At 43.0% G+C, this 22,812-nt stretch overlaps 2 protein-coding genes across 9 annotated transcripts in view; both read left to right on the forward strand.

The window, feature by feature from the left end:
* PIEZO2 (piezo type mechanosensitive ion channel component 2) overlaps positions 1 to 22,812 on the forward strand; it is a 466,534-nt gene that overhangs the window by 26,750 nt on the left and 416,972 nt on the right. The window lies entirely within an intron of this gene.
* On the forward strand, positions 8,497 to 9,048 carry LOC107128085 (large ribosomal subunit protein eL21-like). Its single transcript, XM_045378161.3, has one exon. The coding sequence runs from the start codon at positions 8,537 to 8,539 to the stop codon at positions 9,017 to 9,019; it is 483 nt and encodes a 160-aa protein (XP_045234096.1). The 5' UTR covers positions 8,497 to 8,536; the 3' UTR covers positions 9,020 to 9,048.

Below are 22,812 nucleotides of genomic sequence, written 5' to 3' on the forward strand. Positions count from 1 at the left end.
TTCAAGGAAGGAAAATTAACATTTTAAGTTTTCAGGTAAAATTTGTGAAATAAAATTCTTAGTGATGATATTCATTGTTATTTGCAACTGCTGAGGAGTTTACAAAACAGTTCCTGGCTAATTGTTTAAAATGAGAGTGTTAAAGGTAAATCTTGATAGTGTCTACTAATGGTCCTGGGAAAGTAAAAAGTTCTAAATAAGACTGAAAGAAGTCTTCTCCCCAGGCACGGTGGCTCATGCCTGTAATCCTGGCACTTTGGGAGGCCAAGGCAGGCGGATCATGAGCTCAGGAGATTGAGACCATCCTGGCTAACACGATGAAACTCCGTCTCTACTAAAAATACAAAACATTAACCAGGGGTGGAGGCGGCGCCTGTGGTCCCAGCTGCTGGCGAGGCTGAGGCAGGAGAATGGCATGAACCCGGGAGGCGGAGCTTGCAGTGAGCCAAGATTGCACCGCTGCACTCCAGCCTGGGTGACAGAGCAAGACTCGGTCTCAAAAAAAAAAAAAAAAAGAAAAGAAAAGAAAAGAAAAGAAAGAAGTCTTCTCATTTTCGTGCATGGTTTTTATAATGAAGCTAATAAGTGGAATTCACATGATAATTGAACTTGTTAATTGGGCAGAGAACAAGGAGAACTTATCTACAGATCAAAGAGAGGTTGAATGCACCTATATTTGGTCATGAAAATATGTCCTCTCATTGCTGGATTTAATAGTGTAATAGAGATCATTTTCACTGCTTGACCACATTTGCTATCAGAGACTTTGACCTTTCAGACTGAAATCTTTTGGAATTCAAATGAAAGCCCTGCCAAGAGATATTTGAGAAGGCTGGGGAGCACCGGACTTACTGGGCAAGCCGAATTCCTCAGATATGTGAGAATGAACTCATGCTCCCTCAGCTTTAAACTTGTTTAAAAACAGGGTCTTGCTCTGTTGCCCAGGCTGGAGTGCAGAGGTACAATCATAACTCACTGCTGTCTTGGACTCGTGGAATCAAGGGATCATTCCACCTCAGCCTCCCCAGTAGCTAAGACTACAGTTGTGCACCACCACATCCGGCTAGTTTTAAAATTATTTTTAAATTTTTTGTAGAGACAGGGTTCTGCTATGTTGCCCAGGCTGGTCTGGAACTCTTGGCTTCAAGTGATTCTCTTGCCTTGACCTACCAAAATACTGGGATTACAGGCATGAGCTACTGTGCCCAGCCAATTTTTGTTTTGTTTTGTTTCTGACAGAGTCTTGCTCTGTTGCCCAGGATGGAGCACAGTGACACGATCTTGGCTCACTGCAGCCTCCACCTCCTGGATTCAAGCGGTTCTCCTGCCTAGCCTCCCGAGTAGCTGAAACTAAAGGCGTGCATCACCACACCCAGCTAATTTTTGTATTTTTAGTAGAGACAGGGTTTCACCATGTTGGCCAGGGTGGTCTTGAACTCCTCACCTCAAGTGATCCACTCACCTCGGCCTCCCACAGTGCTGGGATTATAGGCGTGAGCCACGGCACCCAGTCAATGTGACCAGCCAATTTTATATTTTGTAATAAAACAATTTGCTTAAATTAAAATGTGATTTAATTTACGTATATTTGTGACTTAAACAAAATTGCAAGTAAATTTAGGACCAGGGAAGATATATTCTTTCTCTAAGCACAGGTCCCAGATCCATAGGTGCAATAGAAATGGTAACACAGCCTTGCATAGTTAAGTATTGAAGTCATGTTTACACAAATATCTTCAAAGTCCTGTAGCCAAGATTGTAAAGATATGCCATTAGATTTACAGTTGATTAAACATGGAGAATTTTCATAAATTGATGGTACTTCTTTAAAGCTTCTTTTTTAAATTTTCTTCTTTTTAAGGTTTTGGGACCAGACCAGAAGCCGTTTAGTAATCTTCTAACTCCGCGGTGTGTGGAATCATTGGTTTGTTTTCCTGCCTAGAAACCCTGTCTTTCCTCTCTTCCTGCCTTTGCCCCTACCAAGGCACTTTATAAAATAGCTGGTGCTCAATAAAACCTGTCACTGTTTTCTTTTTGCCAATTTCTGCATTTGTCCTGTTTAAATGCTGAAGTGACTGACTTCCCTCAGGGTGCGAAATATGCACCAAAGAAAATTTAGCTACCAATGCAAATCAACAAACCTTATCTTTTTGAGAAAAAAATCCCTATTTTGTGGTAAATATTTTTCATGCAAAAGATGCCTCCGAACTTGCCCTTGAGTCATGGCAATATAATTTTACTGGTGCTTTGGAACAGATGAGAAGTTTAAAAGAAGACTGGGTGATTTATTAACCAAGTATTACATAATGAATTCTGGGCTGATGTTATCTGTGGCTGGTGGTCATTTTAGGGACAGATAGGTCTGGAATGCTGGTTGGCAATATGATTGCAACACGACCACATTGTTGAGGGACTTAGTGCCCTGTGCAATTCTGACTGGTTCTGATGGATGCAGTCTGATTATCCTGATTATCTTATAACTATTCCAAGTTATAACATGGAGGTACATTGATCTCTAAAGCTTCCATTTGGGTACAAAAACCATTGCAATTTATGAAGTATCAACTAGGTAGTAATTTCAGGTTGTGGTTGATTTTTCATTGCTCTCATATTCATACTATTGTTTATTTACTGTTTGAAACTCTTGAGACTAATAGTTTAATGTATTCTAAGCCACAGAAAGGAAAGCTATTTTGCAACAGTCACCTCCCACATCTATTCCTCTAGTGTGACCTGGCACTGGCTATGACAAGAGGCAGTGTTTAGATGGAACAAAGGGCTAGACTCAGCTTCATGCGGGTGGTTTAAGTGCTATATTTATACTCCAGAACCAAGTTTTGTTGCCTTCTCCCTACTCTAAAACCCCTGCTACCTTTGTAATATTTCATTGTGTTAATATAGCTCATAACGCCAATTTTTGTTTTTAGCAGAGAAAGTCACAAACATAGTTCTTTTAAAGTATAATTAGGCAAGGGCAGTTATCAATTGATGATGTTTTAATTAAGCCATAATAACTTGGTTTTATTTGTAATCAAATGCAAGTATTTGGCCGGGCGCAGTGGCTCACGCCTGTAATCTCAGCACTTTGGGAGGCTGAGGTGGGCGGATCACGAGGTCAGGAGATCGAGGTCATCCTGGCCAACATGGTGAAACCCTGTCTCTACCAAAAATACAAAAATTAACTGGGCATGGTGGTGTGCGCCTGTAGTCCCAGCTACTCGGGAGGCTGTGGCAGGAAAATCACTTGAACCCGGGAGGTGGAGGTTGCAGTGAGCCAAGATTGGGTGTCTTGCTCAGTCTTGCTGAGCCTGCGTGACAGAGCAAGACTCCGTCTCAAAAAAAAGCAAGTATTTGTTCTATTGCTTTTCCTCCATTCACCTCCATTCACCCAAATAGCTATTCTTCTTATCTTTTTAGTATTACTACAAATCAGTGAAGGTGTAGATTCAACTGTCTTATTTTCCTCCTCCCAACCAATTCATATTCTTTTAGAGATTCTACTAGGGAAACTGCAAGAATAATGTAACTACATGACAGGATATAAGTGCCCATAAAGATAGATTTTTCTATGTTCCAGTTGCTTTTAAGGTGAGGAATTAAAAATTCTCCGGTATAATTTTGTCTGTATTTCTTACCTTGGGTCTAACTGTGTCTGCAACCATATCTAAGATATTTACCTGTACTACAAATTTTTCCTGCAGAGTCAGAGTCAGAGGCTTACGTCTCTCTCTCTCTCTCTTTTTTTTTTTTTTTTTTGCTGTAATTAACCTGATCTGAAGGATGTGATTTTCATTTGACCAATTTATTAAGTTAAAAACTCATTGTGAAACAGTATTCCCAATCAGAATTTGTATCAGTGATTTACCCTTAGGAAATTATTTTACAATAAATCAGGGCATGTGAGAAGTTTCTCATACTTTTCATTCCACTTCTTGATGGTATGTTTTTTCTTTTTACATTGTTTCTGTTACGAAACATTCCAGCATTGGTCGGCATTTGAATGAGATCCAAAGGTTAGATGCAATCGATCCCGCCTTACTATTTTGTATAATGTTCTGATGCTGCTTGGAATAGTTTGTTCTCATCTTAGGCCACTTGGAAAGCAATGATGCTAACACATCTCAGGGTTGTCACTCCAGGCATCTCAATCAATTGTGCAGTGGAATAAAAAGGAAATGGGTATGAAAGAAGGGCCAGTCTGGGACAACCCCTGTACCCCCAGGGCCCCTCCAGGTCACAACGTTGGAGAGGCAGATTGTGTGGAAGTCAAGGTCATGCACTGTGGAACAAGACCGCTTGGATTCACATCCTGGCTGCCGACCTTGGACTGTTTGCTTCAGCAGTGCTTCACAGGTACCCATTTGTAGGGACATCTGTACCCCGAGGAATCATTTACACAAGTCGAATGAGCAGATGATGAACTTAACAGAGGTGGAAGTAAATGTCAGCTCTGTGGAATGTGTCAAGAAGTTTATGGGGATTGAAGGAAACATAAAAATTGTTACATGTGTGCTGACAACATAAACTTTTAGCCATCCAACTAGTACATAAACAGAAAGCTGAATATTCGTAGTCAAAGAAATAGAAGCCAATATGCTGATCTGAGGACCCTCTTTGAATGCAGCTACTGTATCCCTTGCCTTTCAAGTGGCTGTATTTGAGTGTGACTATCCTTGAGGAATTCAGTCTGTTGGAAGTGGAAGGCACTGACTTCATACCCTTCTGTGGGACTCAGTGATGCTCCTGCTGAAGACTGACACCTAAAGAAGAGCCCCATTGATTTCACAGCCTCTCCCACCCAACATGTTTTAAAGGTTAGCTGGATCTTTCAAATAGAGGCCACATTTTGATCCCATATACAAACATCCAAAGGGACATTTTCTTTCTCCAATAGAAATGTTTAAATTTGCAGGCTTTGGAAACTAAGATTTACTGATGTAGGTGATGAGTAAACATTTCGGAAAGCATTCTAAACAAACTTTGTGTATTGCATTGAATTTATGTAAATCAGTACACTTTGTGTATTACATTGAATTTATGTAAATCAGCACGGGATCTCTTTCTCCTTGGAGAGAGAAAAGTTGCAATGAACACCATTGTCGGTGTCTTTCAGGAATTCCGTGACCAGTTGGTAAGTGCTTCTGGAGCTGTCACGTTGAGGTTCCCAAAGGCTAGAATGTGTGCTCATCAGCTCGTCAACCAGATCCTTGGTGCCAGTTATTTACAAATCGAATTGTGAAATCTGTATACTAGAATGATTTTGATTTATTTGATTTTTATTGATGCATAATAATTGTACATTTTTAGGGGGTACAGGTGATGTTTTGATGCAGGCAAATAATGTGTAATGATCCAATCAAGGTGTTGAGGATATCCATCTCCTCAGGCACTTAGCATTTTTATTGTGTTGGAACGTTTCAGATCTTCTCTCTTACCTACTTTGAAACACACAATTTTTTTTTTTTTTTTTTTTGAGACAGAATCTTGCTTTGTTGCCCAGGCTAGAGTGCAGTGGAGTCTCGGCTCACTGCAACCTCCACCTCCCGGGTTCAAACGATTCTTGCCTCAGCCTCCCAAGTAGCTGGCACTACAGGCACATGCCACCAAGCCAGGCTAATTTTTGTATTTTTAGTAGAGACAGGGTTTCATCATGTTGGCCAGGCTGGTTTTGAACTCCTGACCTCAAGTGATCTGCCTGCCTTGGCCTCCCAGAGTGCTGAGATTACAGGTGTGAGCCACCATGTCTGGCTGAAATATACAATAAATTATTGTTAACTACAGTCACCCTACTGAGTTATACAGTTAGATGGAATAACATTCAGTAGATAAATGGAATTTTTTTTTTTTTTTTGAGACCAAGTCTCGCTCTGTCACCCAGGCTGGAGTGCAGTGGCCCGATCTCAGCTCACTGCAAGCTCCCCCTCCTGGGTTCACGCCATTCTCCTGCCTCAGCCTCCTGAGTAGCTGGGACTGCAGGCGCCCGCCACCGTGCCCGGCTAATGTTTTTGTATTTTTAGTAGAGACAGGGTTTCACTGTGTTAGCCAGGATGGTCTCAATCTCGTGATCCGTCCGCCTCGGCCTCCCAAAGTGCTGGGATTACAGGCGTGAGCCCGTAATCCGGCCCGTGCCCGGCCTGCAAATTTTCACACCCAAATTCTTTCACACCCAAGAAACAGATCACCCAAGCATTGTTGAGGTGCATTTTCACACCGTTGGGCAGCTTCCTCCTCAGGAGTCCCTTGCACATCTTCTATTAGTGTTTTTGGGGCTCAGAGAAACTCTGCCCTTCATGGGCTCCCCAAACTCCTAGACATTTCCAAAATCAAATACCAGATAGGATTTGTAAAGCTGGATATTGAAGGCAGTGGGCATAATCTGAGCACTGGTCATGTTTTTACTTGCATGATTGTCTTAAAATCCTTTATGATGAATATTGGGAAATAGCAATTATAGCTACTGTATCTTTACAGGGTACTGTATTATGTTTGTTATTTAGCTCTAAACACTGTGAAAATACATTTTAATTACTAATGTTTCCTCCTAACCTAAAACATATTTGAGAAGTTTCTCCCAAACCAATTAAAACTTAAAAATATCTATTGATATTTACGTTTCTTTTCCATATGTACTTGTATTTTATGTTATTTATATTTTATCCTTTAAAGGAATAAAACTTCTCTTCATAGGCTATGACATTCATCCATGTTTCTGTCCCTCTCTACTGGGACACAAACTTGTTTAATTAAATATAGCACTTACAGCATTTTATTTCACATTTTACATTATAGTACAGTAATTTTGTCTGATATTATCATTGCCAGATAAAAATACCAGATTCCCACTTAAATCTGCATTTCAGATAAACGTAGCATTTTTTTAAAGTATAGAATGCTTCTCACAGTATTTTGGACACTGAAGGTTACTTATGTTCTCCATATTCATATGTTTTTTGCTTAGGACTTTATACGTATGTGAAATTCTGCGTTCTTCTCTTATTAGTATTATATCATAATATTTGTCTCAATACATAAGCTTTGTGGTTATTACTTGAATGGCTGTATGCTGTCATCATGGAATTAAATCCCATACTTATCTAACATTTCCCTATTTGGGACATTTAGGATGTCTTCACTATTTTTACTTCCAGCAGTAATTTAAAACCTATCCTTGACCTCAGAAGAATTTAGAAAGTGTAGCATGGATAGAGATGAACATAAAACAAGGATTTTGGTTCTTTTGTAATGTTTTCTTAATGTAATTTTCTTGTAGGCTATTTTAAACTTAATAACTATGTATAAAACTCAAATTTTCAATTAGCAAATGTGTAGCAAATGAACATATTTATTTATCCCAAACACTTAATATAGGAGTATTTGTTTCTGAATTCCATGTTTGATGGATACTCATTTAACTGTCTATAACCAAACCATCAATCCTGAATAGCTAAGTCTGAATGTACCAAAAACTTTGAAGCTCTTTAATATTACATAGAAAACAATAGAGCAACCTGGAAATCATTAAATTTGGGGAGAGACAGAATAAAAGAAGAGGATCTTAGTACTTAGGAATGTTCATGTTGTCCTTACTTATAACCAGATTTAGATGATTTCCACACTCCTTGCCTATTTAGTTCAAAGTCAAACAGATTGCTCCTCTGTTGTCAGTTATCTGATTTAAGAGCTAAGTTAGTGGAAGTATTGACGTTCAGAAATGGCTAGTGAGCTTCTCTGTATTTCTTTGATGATTCAGAAGCCGTCCAGCCTTATCTTACTCTTGGTGGTAATTGCTGACAATCTGTGAAAATGTTCTGTGTCCCGTCCTGTTAACTGTAGCCTATCTGTTGGCACTAGCTCTCTTTTCAAATACGTGGGGAAAAAAACACCCTAGCTGCCTTGTTTTTGTTTTGTTTTGTTTAAGATGGAGTCCCCCTCTGTTGCCCAGGCTGGAGTGCAGTGGCACGATCTCAGCTCACTGCAACCTCCACCTCCCAGGTTCAAGCAGTTCTCCTGCCTCAGTCTCCCGAGTAGCTAGGATTACAGGTGTGCACCACCACACCAGCTAATTTTTGTATTTTTAGTAGAGATGGGGTTTTGCCATGTTGGCCAGGCTGGTCTCGAACTCCTGACCTCAAGTGATCCACCTGCCTTGGCCTCCCAAAGTGCTGGGATTGCAGGTGTGAGCCACCGTGTCTGGCCTTCTCTGCTAACTTTAGAAAATCCTTTATTAGTAAAGACAGTTGTACATGCCTCTTTCTTGTCATTGGAAAGAGCTCTATTGTAAGACAGTGTCCTAGGTAGATACGCTTGAAAAGTCATTTGAGAGGAGGTTTCTGAGAGTCTTGAGTGTCAGACTCAAAAATTTGGAACTTGTGCAGAGAGGCACTATTACACGAGTGATAGCATCTCCCTTAATGTAAACATTTAATGTGTTTACTTGAAGGTTATGTAATGCAACCAGACTAGTGTAATGACTTTTTAAAAGAGGCGTATAGCTTTCTTTTCGGCCGGAACCGCCGTCTTCCAGTAATTCGCCAAAATGACGAACACAAAGGGAAAGGGGAGAGGCACCCGATATATGTTCTCTAGGCCTTTTAGAAAACATGGAGTTGTTCCTTTGGCCACGTATATGCGAATCTATAAGAAAGGTGATATCGTAGACATCAAGGGAATGGGTACTGTTCAAAAAGGAATGCCCCACAAGTGTTACCATGGCAAAACTGGGAGAGTCTACAACGTTACCCAGCATGCTGTTGGCATTGTTGTAAACAAACAAGTTAAGGGCAAGATTCTTGCCAAGAGAATTAATGTGCGTATTGAGCATATTAAGCACTCTAAGTGCCGAGATAGCTTCCTGAAACGTGTGAAGGAAAATGATCAGAAAAAGAAAGAAGCCAAAGAGAAAGGTACCTGGGTTCAACTGAAGCGCCAGCCTGCTCCACCCAGAGAAGCACACTTTGTGAGAACCAATGGGAAGGAGCCTGAGCTGCTGGAACCTATTCCCTATGAATTCATGGCATAATAGGTGTTAAAAAATAAAATAAAATAAAAGACCTCTGGGCTGAAAAATGTTTCTCTTCATTGAGTAGAAGTGTGATGTCCTATCCCCCAAAGAAATACTTAAAGCAAATTTTAGTTGTGTCCTAATTTATTACGTAATGTCTTTCCTATTCAAATTTAATGTATTCCTTGCTGAAGGATGTAAGGTAACTTATTGTGCAACGAATTACTCAGTTGGTTAGAAAATGGCCAGATATTATGTATGAAATATTTGTACTGGTTTGAAGATAGTTTTAAATCGTCAAGGAAGAAATAAAGTAATTTTTTTTTTTTTTAGACAGTCTTGCTCTGTCAACCTGGTTGGAGTGCAATGGTGTGATCTCGGCTCACTGCAACATCTACCCTCTGGGTTCAAGCGATTCTGCCTCAACCTCCTGAGTAGCTGGGATTATAGGCGTACGCCACCATGCCCAGCTAATTTTTGTATCTTTAGTAGAGACGGGGTTTCACCATGTTGGTCAGTCAGGTCTCGAACTCCTGCCCTCGTGATCCACCTCCCTCGGCCTCCCAGTGCTGGGATTACAGGCATGAGCCACTGTGCCAGGCCATATAAAATAAATTACAAAAATAAGTGGGATGTAATCTATTGCATTACAGTTAAGCTCAGGATCCAGAGTTTGCTTTTGAACCCTAAAAAAACACATTGTTTAAAGTATCCATTCTTTGTGTGTTATATACTAGCTTGGAATTGCTTTGACCATGCATGGAACAGAACTGAGAAAATAATAGTGGTAATAGCATTTGTGTTAGGACATTGTCTTGCTGTAACAATATACCACAGATGTGGGTAAGCAGTAGAAGCTTATGTGATGGTTCTGGAGGGCCTGACGTCCCAAGGTAAAGGTGCTGGCGGGTTTGGTGTTGTATGAAGGTTTGGCCTTCACTTACCTCTTGATACTTCCACAATGGGAGTTCCTTTTTTTTTTTTTATTGAATATTTTATTTTGAGATAATTGCAGATTTACATGGAGTTATAAATAATAAAGATTCCTTGTACTCTAAAAAAAAAAAAAAAGAGGCGTATAGTTTTTGAAGATTATCAACGTGGAATGATATTTGATTACTTGGTGTATCCATTACATTAATGTAGTGAGCTCCACTGAACATCAGCAACGTTGTCATAGACTTGGCTTTGCCGTAGCTATTGAAGCCACATGAATATTTCATCACAGTCAAGGTAGTGCTGTGATAAATATTAAAAGAGGCCAGTGCTAAAAAATTACATCTGAAAGGATTATGTGGTTGAGAACACACCAAGGAAAGTCAGGACCCAAAGGTGGACATCCTCCTCTTCTGTTCTTTCTTTCTTGTCACTCCTCGGGGGCAGTTTGGGAGGCAGTGGCCAGGAGGGCCTGCGTTGTCACAGAGAATGTGCTAAGGGGATGACTACTTGCTAGTCTTTGAGTAGTTCCTTTTGTCAAATAAAAAATGAATTCAGACTCAGCTGGGCGCAGTGGCTCACGCCTGTAATCCCAGCAGGGAGATTGGGAGGCCAAGGCGGGTGGATCACGAGGTCAGGAGATCGAGACCATCCTGGCTAACACGGTGAAACCCTGTCTCTACTAAAAATACAAAAAATTAGCCGGGCGTGGTGGCGGGCGCCTGTAGTCCCAGCTACTCAGGAGGCTGAGGCAGGAGAATGGCGTGAATCCAGGAGGCAGAGCTTGCAATGAGCCGAGATGGCACCACTGCACTCCAGCCTGGGTGACAGAGCGAGACTCCATCTCAAAAAAATAAACAAACAAACAAAAAAGAATTCTGACTTAGGTAAGGAGACTGTTCATCTGAAAAGACTATTGTGGTAGAGGTAAGGGTTGTGACCATGATACCTTCCAGGGCCTCCCAGGTCTGTAAGAAAGGGCTTTTCTGTTATATAGAGGAGTGCAGGAGTACACAAGGCTGTGAGGGTGGCAGAGCAGGCAGCAGGATGGGACAGTGAATCCGCACATCCGGAGGGTTTTCCCTGAGGTCTGTGGATCCTTAGGAGGCCCTTCAGGAGGGATGTCCTGTTGCTTGCTCAGGGGGGAGTCAAGGTCCTCATTAAAGTTTGGTCAAGTTGTTAGTGAGTATTTTGTCCAGTTGGTCAATGGAAGCAAAGAGTTTGGCTAATAATTTTTGCGAAAAAGATTGAGTACATGGAAGGCCTGTGTCTGGCCTTGGAGGTAAATACGGTGTGCATCTGTGAGTCCCATCTAAGTCACACGGGGAAGGGGGTTCTTTGCGGTCAGCAGTTTCCTGGAAGACAAAAGGGTTTCAGGGGTTGGGGTGGGAGAGGATGTTAACTGTTGCTGTTTTCCAGGAGCATAAAGCCCAGGTAAATGTCAACATTGCCCCTTTATACCAAAGGTCTGTTTTTGGGATTTCATCAGTCAGTCAGCCAGTTCAGGTCCACAGTTCTTGAAGGCCTACATCGTACTGGGCACTGAGTTAGGGACCAAAATGTTAAACACACCAGGACTTTTATCCTGTAGGTCTGAATCTGGAGAGCAGGTTGAACCTGAGAACACCCTGGGAGGCCGTCTTAGATGGACCCAGAGGCTGAGAGAACCTGAGGATCAGGATATTTGGATTCTGCACAGACTGGCTGGCTCCTTCTTCTCCATAGCGCCTCTTCCTCTTGTGGGTGACCTAACTACAGAAGGAGAGGAGGAACCCACATGTTCAGTTCAGTCCTGTGGCATTATGCATTTCTCAGTGGGCAGTAGAGCACCATGTGTCGCTTGCATTATTTTCAGAAAGTTATATAGGCTTGTTTCTGCGCCGAATCTGGCAATTGCTGACTTATGACTGAGTGTGTAAGTCTTCCTTACAACCCTGGTGAGCCTCTGACTAGTATGCAATGTTTATGTGGTTTCGATAGCTGCTCCAAGGCCAATCTGTGTTAACTTTGTTGATGTGCAGAAGACTCATCGGTCGGTGTAAAGTTTGGAGACTTGACTCTCAGTAGTTCCATGTAAATAAATGATGGAGTTGGAGTACATATTTTGGTCATGACACTTAGATTCTGATGTTGTAGGCCCCTTTAATTGAAGTGTTGAAGGGTTGCTCTCAGAATGACTGGACCAGGCCTTTACTTAAATGGGTGGATCAGAATATCTCAAATAACTGTTTTTAATTTATTTTAAACTCAAATGACCTTCCTGATACCAAACAAAAAACAACCTCAGTTGATATTCAGAGCTTGAAAAGTCACCATTATCTTTACAAATATCCAAATATCTGATCCTGTAGATACAAAATATCTAGAGGATTACTTAAATTAGAAATATATAAATATGACTATCTGGTTATTTTGTATTCATAGGAATTCATCATAAACCTAGAAACTCCATCTTTAAAGTTTAATCATTCTGAAAAGTCTTAAAATCCTTTCAGCTGTGAAGTTCTGTATTAATATAAAGGACTGTGAAGTTTCATTCACAGCTTCCCCACCCTTTTCCCTCGTCAGTCAGAACCTCAGAGGATTCAGGGGACTCATGAAGTGGCCTGCAGAAGATCTTTTCTTTGAGATCTTGTGTTTTATCTTAAAAGAGACACATTTTTATTTGAGTTTATAATCTATCCATGGTTGTTTTGATCTAAAAATAATGTTTTAAGTTGCTTCTCATCAAGAATAACTTAACCTACAGGAGAATAACTCCTGGAAGGAGCCAGGCTTCTGCTGTGCGTGCTTTGGGTGCAGACTGGTGCCTGGCTACGGATTCCCTGAGGGTGTGATGGTGTCGGTTCAAGAAGCTTTGTCGACTCCTAAGTGGGGATTAGATGTCCTTTGAGCACAGGAGAGAGGAAGTAGGGGGTGGCAGGAGAAGAACTGGATCAGGACTCTTAAGTTAAAGTCCCTACAGGGTCCCAGGCAGGGCGAGCCCTGAAGGTGGTATAGAACATGGCCATGGCACCACAGCTTTGGGGGACCTGGCCACTGGGTGGTACATGCTTCTCCAGAAGGGGCAGCCTATTGTTACCATGTGCCACGTGAGCCTAGTTTTGCCAGACGGTCTAATTTTTTAAAAAGAAATTGGAAATCTAGGTGTTTATGAAAAGTCTTACATTGGTTCAGGACTTGGTTAGGAACACAAAAGCCACTGTATGTAATCCGTGTATAAAGCGTTTAAATAGAGGAGATTGCAGGCTATACCACCGTTGAAAGGGATGGGAAATGAAGGCCAGGGAAGTTCTCACAGACCCCAGAGATGGCCATCTGTGGGACCCAGGTGCAGCCAGAGTCCTGGGCTGGCCTCAGAGCCTTCTGACACTCCCAGGCTGGCTGTGGCAGCTGGCTGCCCCTACGCTCCTGCTCCTGAGCCTGAAGAAGCAACTGTAGGCACTGAGGTGGGCACCTCCCTAGTGCTTGGGGAGGCTTCCTGTCTGTCCTCTGCCCTGTCTGCCCTGATATCCCTTTGCAGCTGCACTGAAGCATCTCCACTTCTCCTCCCTTCCAAAGCCCTGCAGTGGCTCTCACCGTGGACTCTGACGCAGACCACGGGGAGGGGAGCTCGCAAGGCACAGCATCCTGGCCTCACCTCATGTGTGGAGCAGACCTGAGGAGGGGTGGCAGTGACCCAGTGGATCACAGACAATCCAGCCTGCCCCTAGACTTCAACTTTAAAACACTGTGCTGGTCAGTACTGTGTGTTCTAAAGGAAATACACGTGTGGGCCAGAGCTGCTTACCATCAGCTTGACAGAGGCAAGGCAGGAAGCACAAGACCTGGCGTGGGCGGGGACGGGGAGGGGTGGAAAAGACGACGAGGCACCATGTTAGAGGCCACTGACTCGCTAGCCTGGCCTGGGGCTGCTCACTGGCTCCGTCTGCTCCCCTGCCCAGCACTGTCTGCCTCTGAAGGAACAGTGGGGCAGCTCCCACTCCCCAGCTCTGCTGTGTCTTTGCTGTTTGAGGAAAGGCCGAGACACTTAACTCAGGTAAACGGGTGGACAAGGTCACATGGGGACCCCATGGGACTCGTGAGGACTGATGGCCGCAGTGCCATGCCCTGTCAGCCAGAATGTCGGGGAGGCCCAGCTCCCAGCATGTGACGATCTTTCTATCGTCTTCTTAAATAAAATGATATTTCTGGAGAAGAAAGAACAGAATTGAGATTTACCTTTTAAGACATTTTATGTGTATATTTATCAGAAAAATGAGGAGGCTCGCGCCTGTAGTCCAGCACTTTGAGAGACTGAGGCGGGAGGATGGCCAGGAATTCCAGGATGCAGTGAGCTATGATCACACCACTCTACTGCAGCCTGGGTGATAGAGTAAGATGCTGTCTTCAAGTAAGAATAATTTAAAAAAGAAGAGGAAAGGCTGAAACTTCCCAAGTTGTAGTCTTGGGAAAATGAGGGCATTCCAGTTCCTCCTGAACCTGTCATTGTCCACCCACCATGGAGATAAAGATGGAAATGGAAGAAATGTGTTTTCAGACTCACATGGTCAAATGTTAGCTTTGTCCCAATTCTAGCCCTCTACCTTTCTGTCTGACTCCTGATTAAAAAAGAAATTCTTCCGTTCCACTTTAGATGACTATAATAAAGTCAAGTCTAACTAGAAATTTCAGTCAAGGAAAAGCAAGAAAAGAAAGATCTGTAGAAAAATCTGTATATCTACGATTTCAGCATCTCACTTGTATCCAGAATTGACAAACACATACACATTTTGCTTCTTCACATTAAGGATTCTGTTTCTAGTACCTTTTTTTGGTTTTTTTTGTTTTTTGTTTTGTTTTGTTTTTTTTTTTTTGAGATGGAGTCTCACTCTGTCATCCAGCTAGAGTGCAGTGGTATGATCTTGGCTCACTGCAACCTCCACCTCCCAGGTTCAAGCAATTCTCTTGCCTCAACTTCCTGAGTAGCTGGGATTACAGGTGCATGCCATCACGCCTGGATAATTTTTTTGTATTTTCAGTAGAGATGGGGTTTCACCATGTTGGCCAGGGTAGTCTCGAACTCCTGACCTCAAGTGATCCACCCACCTCGGCCTCCCAAAGTGCTGGGATTACAGACATGAGCCACTGCGCCCGGCCTGTTTCTAGTTCCATATTGAAATCCGAGATACATCCCCCAGCTCCCACCTGCCACCCCATCAAATAGCTAACGGAGAAGGCCATTAAAATGCGTGCCCAGTAATGGTGATTTTCATAGCACAGAGATTTGCCAAGGTGACTTAATTCAGCAATACCTTTGACTGGAGCTTTTTCCCCTCCTTAAACGATCATGTGGACCATAAAGTGCTAATAAAATCTCCAGCTGCACTTCCGTGAGGTTATGGACGTGGCGGAGTTGTCGAGATGTGTGGTTTGTAAGCTGTGCAGACTGTTTACTCGACGTCCTTAGGAGAGGGATCATGTCAGTTCCCTGACATGATGTCACCCTTTGCCCAGGGTGCTGGAGACAGAGGGGCCTCTGGTAGTGCCGTTGTTGGTGGGCTGGGCTCGCCCACACCTTGGTGCTGGTATTGCTGACAGGGGGCAAGTTCTGCCTAAGGAAAGATAACCTTGTTCTGTTGAAAATCTCTTGGAAAGAGTTCCTGTGCAGGACAAAATCCACATGAGTGTTTTACACTTCCTTCGGTGTTATTTATGTATTTTTTTACTGATGTGCTGGAGAGGCCGTGTGAAGGCTGTAACGAGCTCTGGTCTTCAGCTTGCCAGTCCTGAGCTCTGCTACAAACCAGCGGTGGCATGAGCATTTCCCCTTGCACCTCAATTTCCCCTAACATGAGACAAACAAGACCCACCACAGAGTGGGTGTGGGAATAAAATCAGACAACGTATATGCAAATATGTTATACACTGTGAAATCAATGTCGGCTGTGACTCTTACACATGTTGCATTTAACAGCTTTTCCAAGTCAGCTGATCATACTATAATCTTTCCCTTCTAAGACTCTGCAGGTAGAATCTGGCTATGTTTTAAGAACAAAATATCATGCTTTTTAATTTGAGGCACTTTTTTTTTTGTTCTGTATGCTTTTTTTTTTTTGGAGACAGAGTCTCACTCTGTCGCCCATGCTGGAGTGCAGTGGCACAATCTCGGCTCACTGCAAGCTCCGCCTCCTAGGTTCATGCCATTCTCCTGCCTCAGCCTCCCGAGTAGCTGGGACTACAGGCGCTGCCGCCACGCACGGCTAATTTTTTCTATTTTTAGTAGAGACAGGGTTTCACCCTGTTAGCCAGGATGGTCTCGATATCCTGACCTCATGATCCACCTGCTTCAGCCTCCCAAGTGCTGGGATTACAGGCATGAGCCACCGTGCCCGGCCTGTTCTGTATTCTTTTTTGAATGAATGCAGAGCATATTGATGTTATTCATTGTATATAGAGTTCCAGTGAGAATATTTTTGTAAGTAATTTCAGTGGTAAACCAGTCACCCTAACTCCTGTATTAAGTTAGTATTACAATAAATACCAGTGAAGGAGAATTCCTATGTATTGGTTGTTTCTGTGGAATCCAGTTGACTTTGATTTTCTCCCAGCTCTACTTGGAGGTAAAAATCGGAAGACGTGAATATAAAGAATATACGTTTAGTAATGTCTGCTGTGTACTTAAAGCCATTGCCACGCTGCACATACGTGCTCTGGATTTCCATCGGTTTGCAGAAATGTGGAGGGAGGAGGACGTGTTTCCGTTTGCTGCAGGCTTCGTTATTAGCTTTCATAATTAAATCATACTTCCAACCCTCTCATCTTAATGTAAAATTACCTTACGATTTATTAAAAGAGAAGGTGAAATTACAGGGATTCGTAGTGGCCTCCTTGAAATGTATTAAGAATTTTAGGCAGGGCCAACATTTCAAACTCATTAATATTAAATGTGAGTCTCAGTGTTTTGAGTGTTCTTTAATGCCATCATTCAGAAGAATTTCTATAAAAGAAATCTACTGACTATCTTCCTGTAAACCACATAATACTGCACATAAAATTTTAGACATTTCTCTTGTAAAAACAGCTTCAACTGAGTTTTTTAATGTTTTACTTTGGAGAAGCAGAAAAAATTATCTGTGCATGAAATTATTATATATTATTTTATTCAAATACTTAAATTTTATCTGTTTATTTTCAGTTTACTGTTATCACCCCAGAATTCCTGATTCTTGGTAATCTGATAACACCCTCTGGTATATTTGCTCATACTTTGAGAACAAAGGAAGCTTCTCATGGTATTTTAAAGTATAATAAGAGTAAACACTTCTATTGTATTTATGACATGCTATGCACTGTTCTAAGTCTTTTATATACATTTAATCCTCACAACAACCCTATGGGATGCATAATGTTGAGGTGCACCATATCTATAGAAATGCACTCTATATTTAAAATAATTCAGACAGCTTTTTAATCTACCTGCCCTTCCCCTTGCTAAAAAGGGTGTGAAAAGTTGCCATCACTGAATTCAGAGAAAGAAGTGCATTGGGGGGTCAACCAATGATGTTTTTTGTCAGACTGAAGCTTTGCTCAGTTCCTAGTCAACAACTCTACTTAGTGGTCTATCTGCTTAGGGCTTAGGGAAGTCCCTGAGATGATTTGTTTCTCAGGCAAACTGCCTCAACTCCAGTGGGGAGCTGTGGCGAGCCCTAGAGCAGTGACTTAAGTGTTTGCAGGTGGCTCAGCCCAAAAAACAGTCCTAAGCCATTTCTTCCCATGGAAGTCTCAGGGAAAGGAGCATTGCTCGTCTCTCTTTATGAAAGGATCTTTATTTGTGAAGGCATTCACTGTATGCCGTTACCCTCGTCCACTGCCAAGCTGGGTGTGGTGGCTCACCCCTGTAATCCCAGGACTTTGGGAGGCTGAGGTAGGAGGATCACTTGAGCGCAGAGTTGGAGATCAGCCTGGGTGCCATAATGAGACCTCTTTTTCACTAAAAATTAAAAAGAAATAGCCTGGCGTGGCGGTTTGCGTGCTTGTGGTCCCAGATTCTTGGGAGGCTGAAGCAGGAGGATCACCTGAGCCCAGGAGTTCACGGTTGCAATGAGCTATGATTGGACCACTGCACTTCAGCCTGAGCAACAGAGCGAGACACTGTCTCAAAAAAAAAAAAAAAAAAAGAGAGAGGGAGAGAAAAGAAAAAAAATGACTGCCAAGTGGGTTTCAGTATAATGTAGCATTTTTAGTTATCTTAAGATAACAATGACCAAAATACATTTTAAGAATGTGTTCATGAATGACTTTTCCTCCCATGCCAAACAGTGAAAGCTGAACGTTTCAAATAAACAGAGAAACTCTGGGAATGACCTAAATCAGTTAGATAACCCTACAGAAGAAGGACTAGATTGTTTGGGAGTAATTGTGGCCCATGAAGCCACTGATCTTTCCTGGAGAGAATCAATGTAAATGTGTTGCTGGTTGTTGTCCAACATAATTTTGCTTATCTTTCATAATATAACTTTTATATGGTTACGGAGCTTTACAGTCAAGCCTCAGGCAGCACCAGCATTCATGAAACATTCCCCAGCTCAGGCTGGCGCAGGACACGTGATGTTGAAATATTGCTTTGTAGCGGCTTCCAGGCTTGTGTGGGACCATGTGGTCAGACTCCAGCACTGTGCAGGTGATGATAGTTGTACAGGTGAAGGATGAGTATGTTCATTTTGTCAAAACCCCACACCTAAAGCTTTCTGAGCTCATAACAAGCAGGAGAGAATGAGAAAAGCTGTGCTGGGATTCTTACCACGTGGTAGTTTGAAGTGTGGAAGTGTGTCGTGAGGATGAAGATGTGAGGTGCTGGAATGCATTTCTGAGATATTACATAGCCACAGATGCATTACAAATGGAACATATTCTAGTCGAGTTTAGTTGTGTGGTTTCCAGGCTAGAAGAGTAAGTCTGATTTTTAAGTTCCCTTTCAGCCAAGGCACTGAGTGTCAAATGGGCGTTGTGAGTCCATATTGGTTTGCAGTGTTTGGGCTTGTAGCTCTTTTTGGTTGCAAGCTTCAGAAGCAAAGCCAAATCTTGGTCAAAGAAAAGGGGCAATTTATTGGTACTTCCTCCATCATGGCAAGGCCTGGGACCCAAACCTCAGTCCCCTTCTCCATTTCTTGGCTGTGTTTTCTTCTGTGGTGGTGTCATGCTTAGTCAAGTTGTTCTTTGCCAAATGATAATAAGTGGTAGTTTTAGGCTAACAGACTTTGAGCTAGTGATTCCATGACAAAAGTATCTCTTTTCCATTAGCTCCAGCGAAAGTTCCAGAGAGGACACGCTGTGGCCCTGCTGGGATCCCAGCACCAAACATTGCAGCTGGGGAGGGGGCCTCATTAGCCAGACCCAGTCACACCCAGTCACACCTAGGACTGGAGTGGTTCAGCCACTCCTGGACCGTATCAAGCATGATGGAGGAGAGCGGTCCCCAAGAGAAGCAGGTGCCGTTACGCTGCGCTGTAGTTACATCCCAACATCTCAGTGGTTTGCAACAACAAAGGTTAATTTCTTGCCTGCCCTGTGTGTTCATGGCAGCTTGGCTCAGCCGGGCCCCAGACCTCTTCGTTGTAGGTGGGTTGAGAAAGCAGCCATCCCTGGGCACTGCCCACCTTGTGACACGGGGAGAAGAGAAGGTGGTTGACCATGTGGTAGCCCTTCTAGACAGTCCGCTTGGGCAGGACTTCAGGCTTCAGATGGCTCCAGGCCAGCTTTCTGTCCCTCCCAGGGGGCCGTCCCTTCCCCCACCCCTAGAGAGAAGGGGCAGCTGCGCTCATTGATCTCTGCTGCCAATTCAGAATCCCTCGTTGGGAGAAAACTCCAGGCCACAGTGTCTCCCAAATCCAAAAGACACAATTCAGACTGTCTTGGTCTAGGAGAAAGAGCCCCCTGGCTTGAGGTGGGGTGGCTGGGGCTAACAGCATAGCTTTCTGCATAGGATTCTTCCTCATGTTATTCTCCCCACACTGCCACCTTTCACATTCTGAAAGTCTGTGAAAAACCTCCAAATTCAGGTCTCCAAGTGTTACATATACCATCTCCTGGTGCATTATGCATTTGCAGGGTGCGTCTCATACTTCAGTACTAGACATATATTATATTGCCATCCCAGTGAAAGCTATGATACTAAGAATCCAATTTTAGCATCCTATTACACTATTGTCTTCAACTGGAAATTAAGACATGAAAACCAGTAACTTTCAGTGATCCAAGTGTTTTGAAAGTGAAATTAAAAATATGACCAGTTAGCTGGGTATGGTGGTATGTGCCTGTAATCCCAGCTACTCAGGAGGCTGAGGCAGGAGAATCGCTTGAACCCAGGAGGCTGAGGTTGCAGTGAGCCAAGATTGCTCCACTGCACTCCAGCCTCCAGTCTCACCAAAAAAAAAAATATGTATATATATATATGTGTGTGTGTGTGTGTATATGTGTGTATATATGACCAGCATCTGTCTTTTTTAAGGAAGGCCATGTGCTTTTAAAGTTTGTTGAAACTTACCCTTTGCTTTTCTTATTTTTATTTGTGCTTGGTATTTTCTCGAGACCCAGGGGCACAGAAGCAATGGAGAGTCACAGTTTTCTGTGACCTGTCACTGATTATGGTCACACTGGAAATTCTCAGTAAGGAAATGGAGATGCCAGTTGTTATAAAGGGATTGTTATGAAAGGCTTAAGCGTTTCATTTTCCAGTGTGTATTCTTCAGTTGGTTTAAACTGAAATCACATAGAACAATGTTCTTTGTAAAATGATTTTTTTGTTAAAGTTCAAATTCTATCTGGCTTAGCAGTAGAAGCACATGAATTGGCCATTTGGATGGATTATGTGTGAATGGACTTCGGATATCATGTCTCCATTACTCTTAATAAATAAAAATCTTGCCTGTAATCCCAGCACTTTGGGAGGCCAAGGCAGGCACATCAGCTGAGGTCAGGAGTTTGAGACCAGCCTGGCCAACATGGCGAAACCTCGTCTCTACTAAAAATACAAAAATTAGCCAGGTGTGGTGGTGGGCATTGCAGTGAGCCGAGATTGCTCCCCTGCACTCCAGCCTGGGTGACAAAAGCAAAACTCCCTCTCAAAAAAAAAAAAAAAAAAATTCTGTTTGACAGTTAAAATAAAACTGTTTTAAAGAGCATGAATTGTACTCCAAAGGTCATAAGCAAAACTCCGTCTCAAAAAAAAATTGAGACAGTTAAAATTGTTTTAAAGGGCATGAATTGTACTCAAAAGGTCATAAAAAATTATTGTATAAGTTGTTCATTTAATCTAAGCATCAGTTACTAACACATGACTTATAAAACACATAGTTTTTATGTCCAGAATCACAGAGTTGAACAGTTATGTCATGTAATAGAAATCCATAGTTGGCTTCCATGTCTCCCCTCTCATTTTTAAGAGTCAGCACCCTTTTATGTGGGGGACACATCCTCTCAAACCCCTCCACAAATATTTCTTCCTAGTGATTGTCACATTCCCAGTACACCCCTCCCCTAGCCAAGGATGATCGGTTCGGGGCAACACCTGACCCAGTGAAGATCAGTAAGAGTCCTTCCCTGCGATTTTTAAAATTATAGTTGGAAAAATAGATTCAGTTCCTCTCAAGTGGCAAAACTGGAAAGTGCTGTGCCTTGGGGTAGGGGCAGCCTCCTGGGAGAGAGAGGAGGCTGGTCTGGAACCATCTGAAGTCTGAAGTCCTGCCCAAGCAGACTGTCCAGAAGGACAGGAACCCCAACATTGAGGCTGCGGGGTGTGGGCCACAGGAGAACCGTGGGCAGAGGGGAAGCAGTCTGCAGCTGGAAGGGGGAACCCCCACATTAAGGCCTTGGGGTGTGGGCCACAGGAGAACCGTGGGCAGACAGGAAGCAGTCTGCAGTTGGAAGGGGGCACCCCCACATTGAGGCTGCGGGGTGTGGGCCACAGGAGAACCGTGGGCAGAGGAAGCAGTCTGCAGTTGGAAGGGGGCACCCCCACATTGAGGCTGCAGGGTGTGGGCCACAGGAGAACCGTGGGCAGAGGGGAAGCAGTCTGCAGTTGGAAGGGGGCAGAGCCTTTGCCTCTGGAGTCAGATCTCTGGGGGAATGGGAAGTGGGGTGCTCCAAAGACACCAGGGGAGAGCGAGTGTCAGAGATGATCCAAGCCAGAGAAGCAAAACAAGCTGGCAGGATCCTTCACCCCTGATGCTTCCTCTCCCCATGGCCCCTCCCTCTGCTCTGCCCTAGGCGGGGGAAGGAAAGGGAATAAGGGTAAAGGCCGGCCACCTGCCACTGCACCAGCCTGGTGGGGGACAGGGTGAGATTCGATCTTCAATCAGGTCAGGGTTTTGCCCACCAACAGGAGGAGACCATTCTACTTTCTAAATTGAGATTATGCTGGTAACTTATTACCGAAAACTGTCTGTTATCTAAGAGAGAGCAGAAAAGTCATGGGATATGCCAGGTTTTTATCCCAGGGCAAGGGAAGATTAACCTCACTGGATACATTTTAAATTGGAATGTATTTTTTATCTCATTAATTTAGAATAAGGTGAAAATAAAATCACATTTTGAATACACCCCACAATTTGTGTTTGTTCAACCAAGGACGGTGGTAGACGGTCAGTCTCTTTCTTTCTTAGTTTAGAAGGGTTTTGGTCTATTGAAGAAAGATGATTACTATCAAGTTTTTAAAGTAAGCTATCCTTTCAGCATTTTGAAAAAGGGAATACATTAAAGGCATGATTCTGAATGGTTAAGTCTATAGTCTCCAAATCAGGGCCCCAGGATCCCCAGGCACACAATCGCCTTTTCTGTTTCTTGGTCCATCAGAATGTACAGAGTCAGAGGTTTAAAAACTAAACATATCCAGAAAT

Source organism: Macaca fascicularis, chromosome 18 (assembly GCF_037993035.2).
Source record: "Macaca fascicularis isolate 582-1 chromosome 18, T2T-MFA8v1.1".
In the NCBI taxonomy this organism is placed as follows: Eukaryota; Metazoa; Chordata; class Mammalia; order Primates; family Cercopithecidae; genus Macaca; species Macaca fascicularis.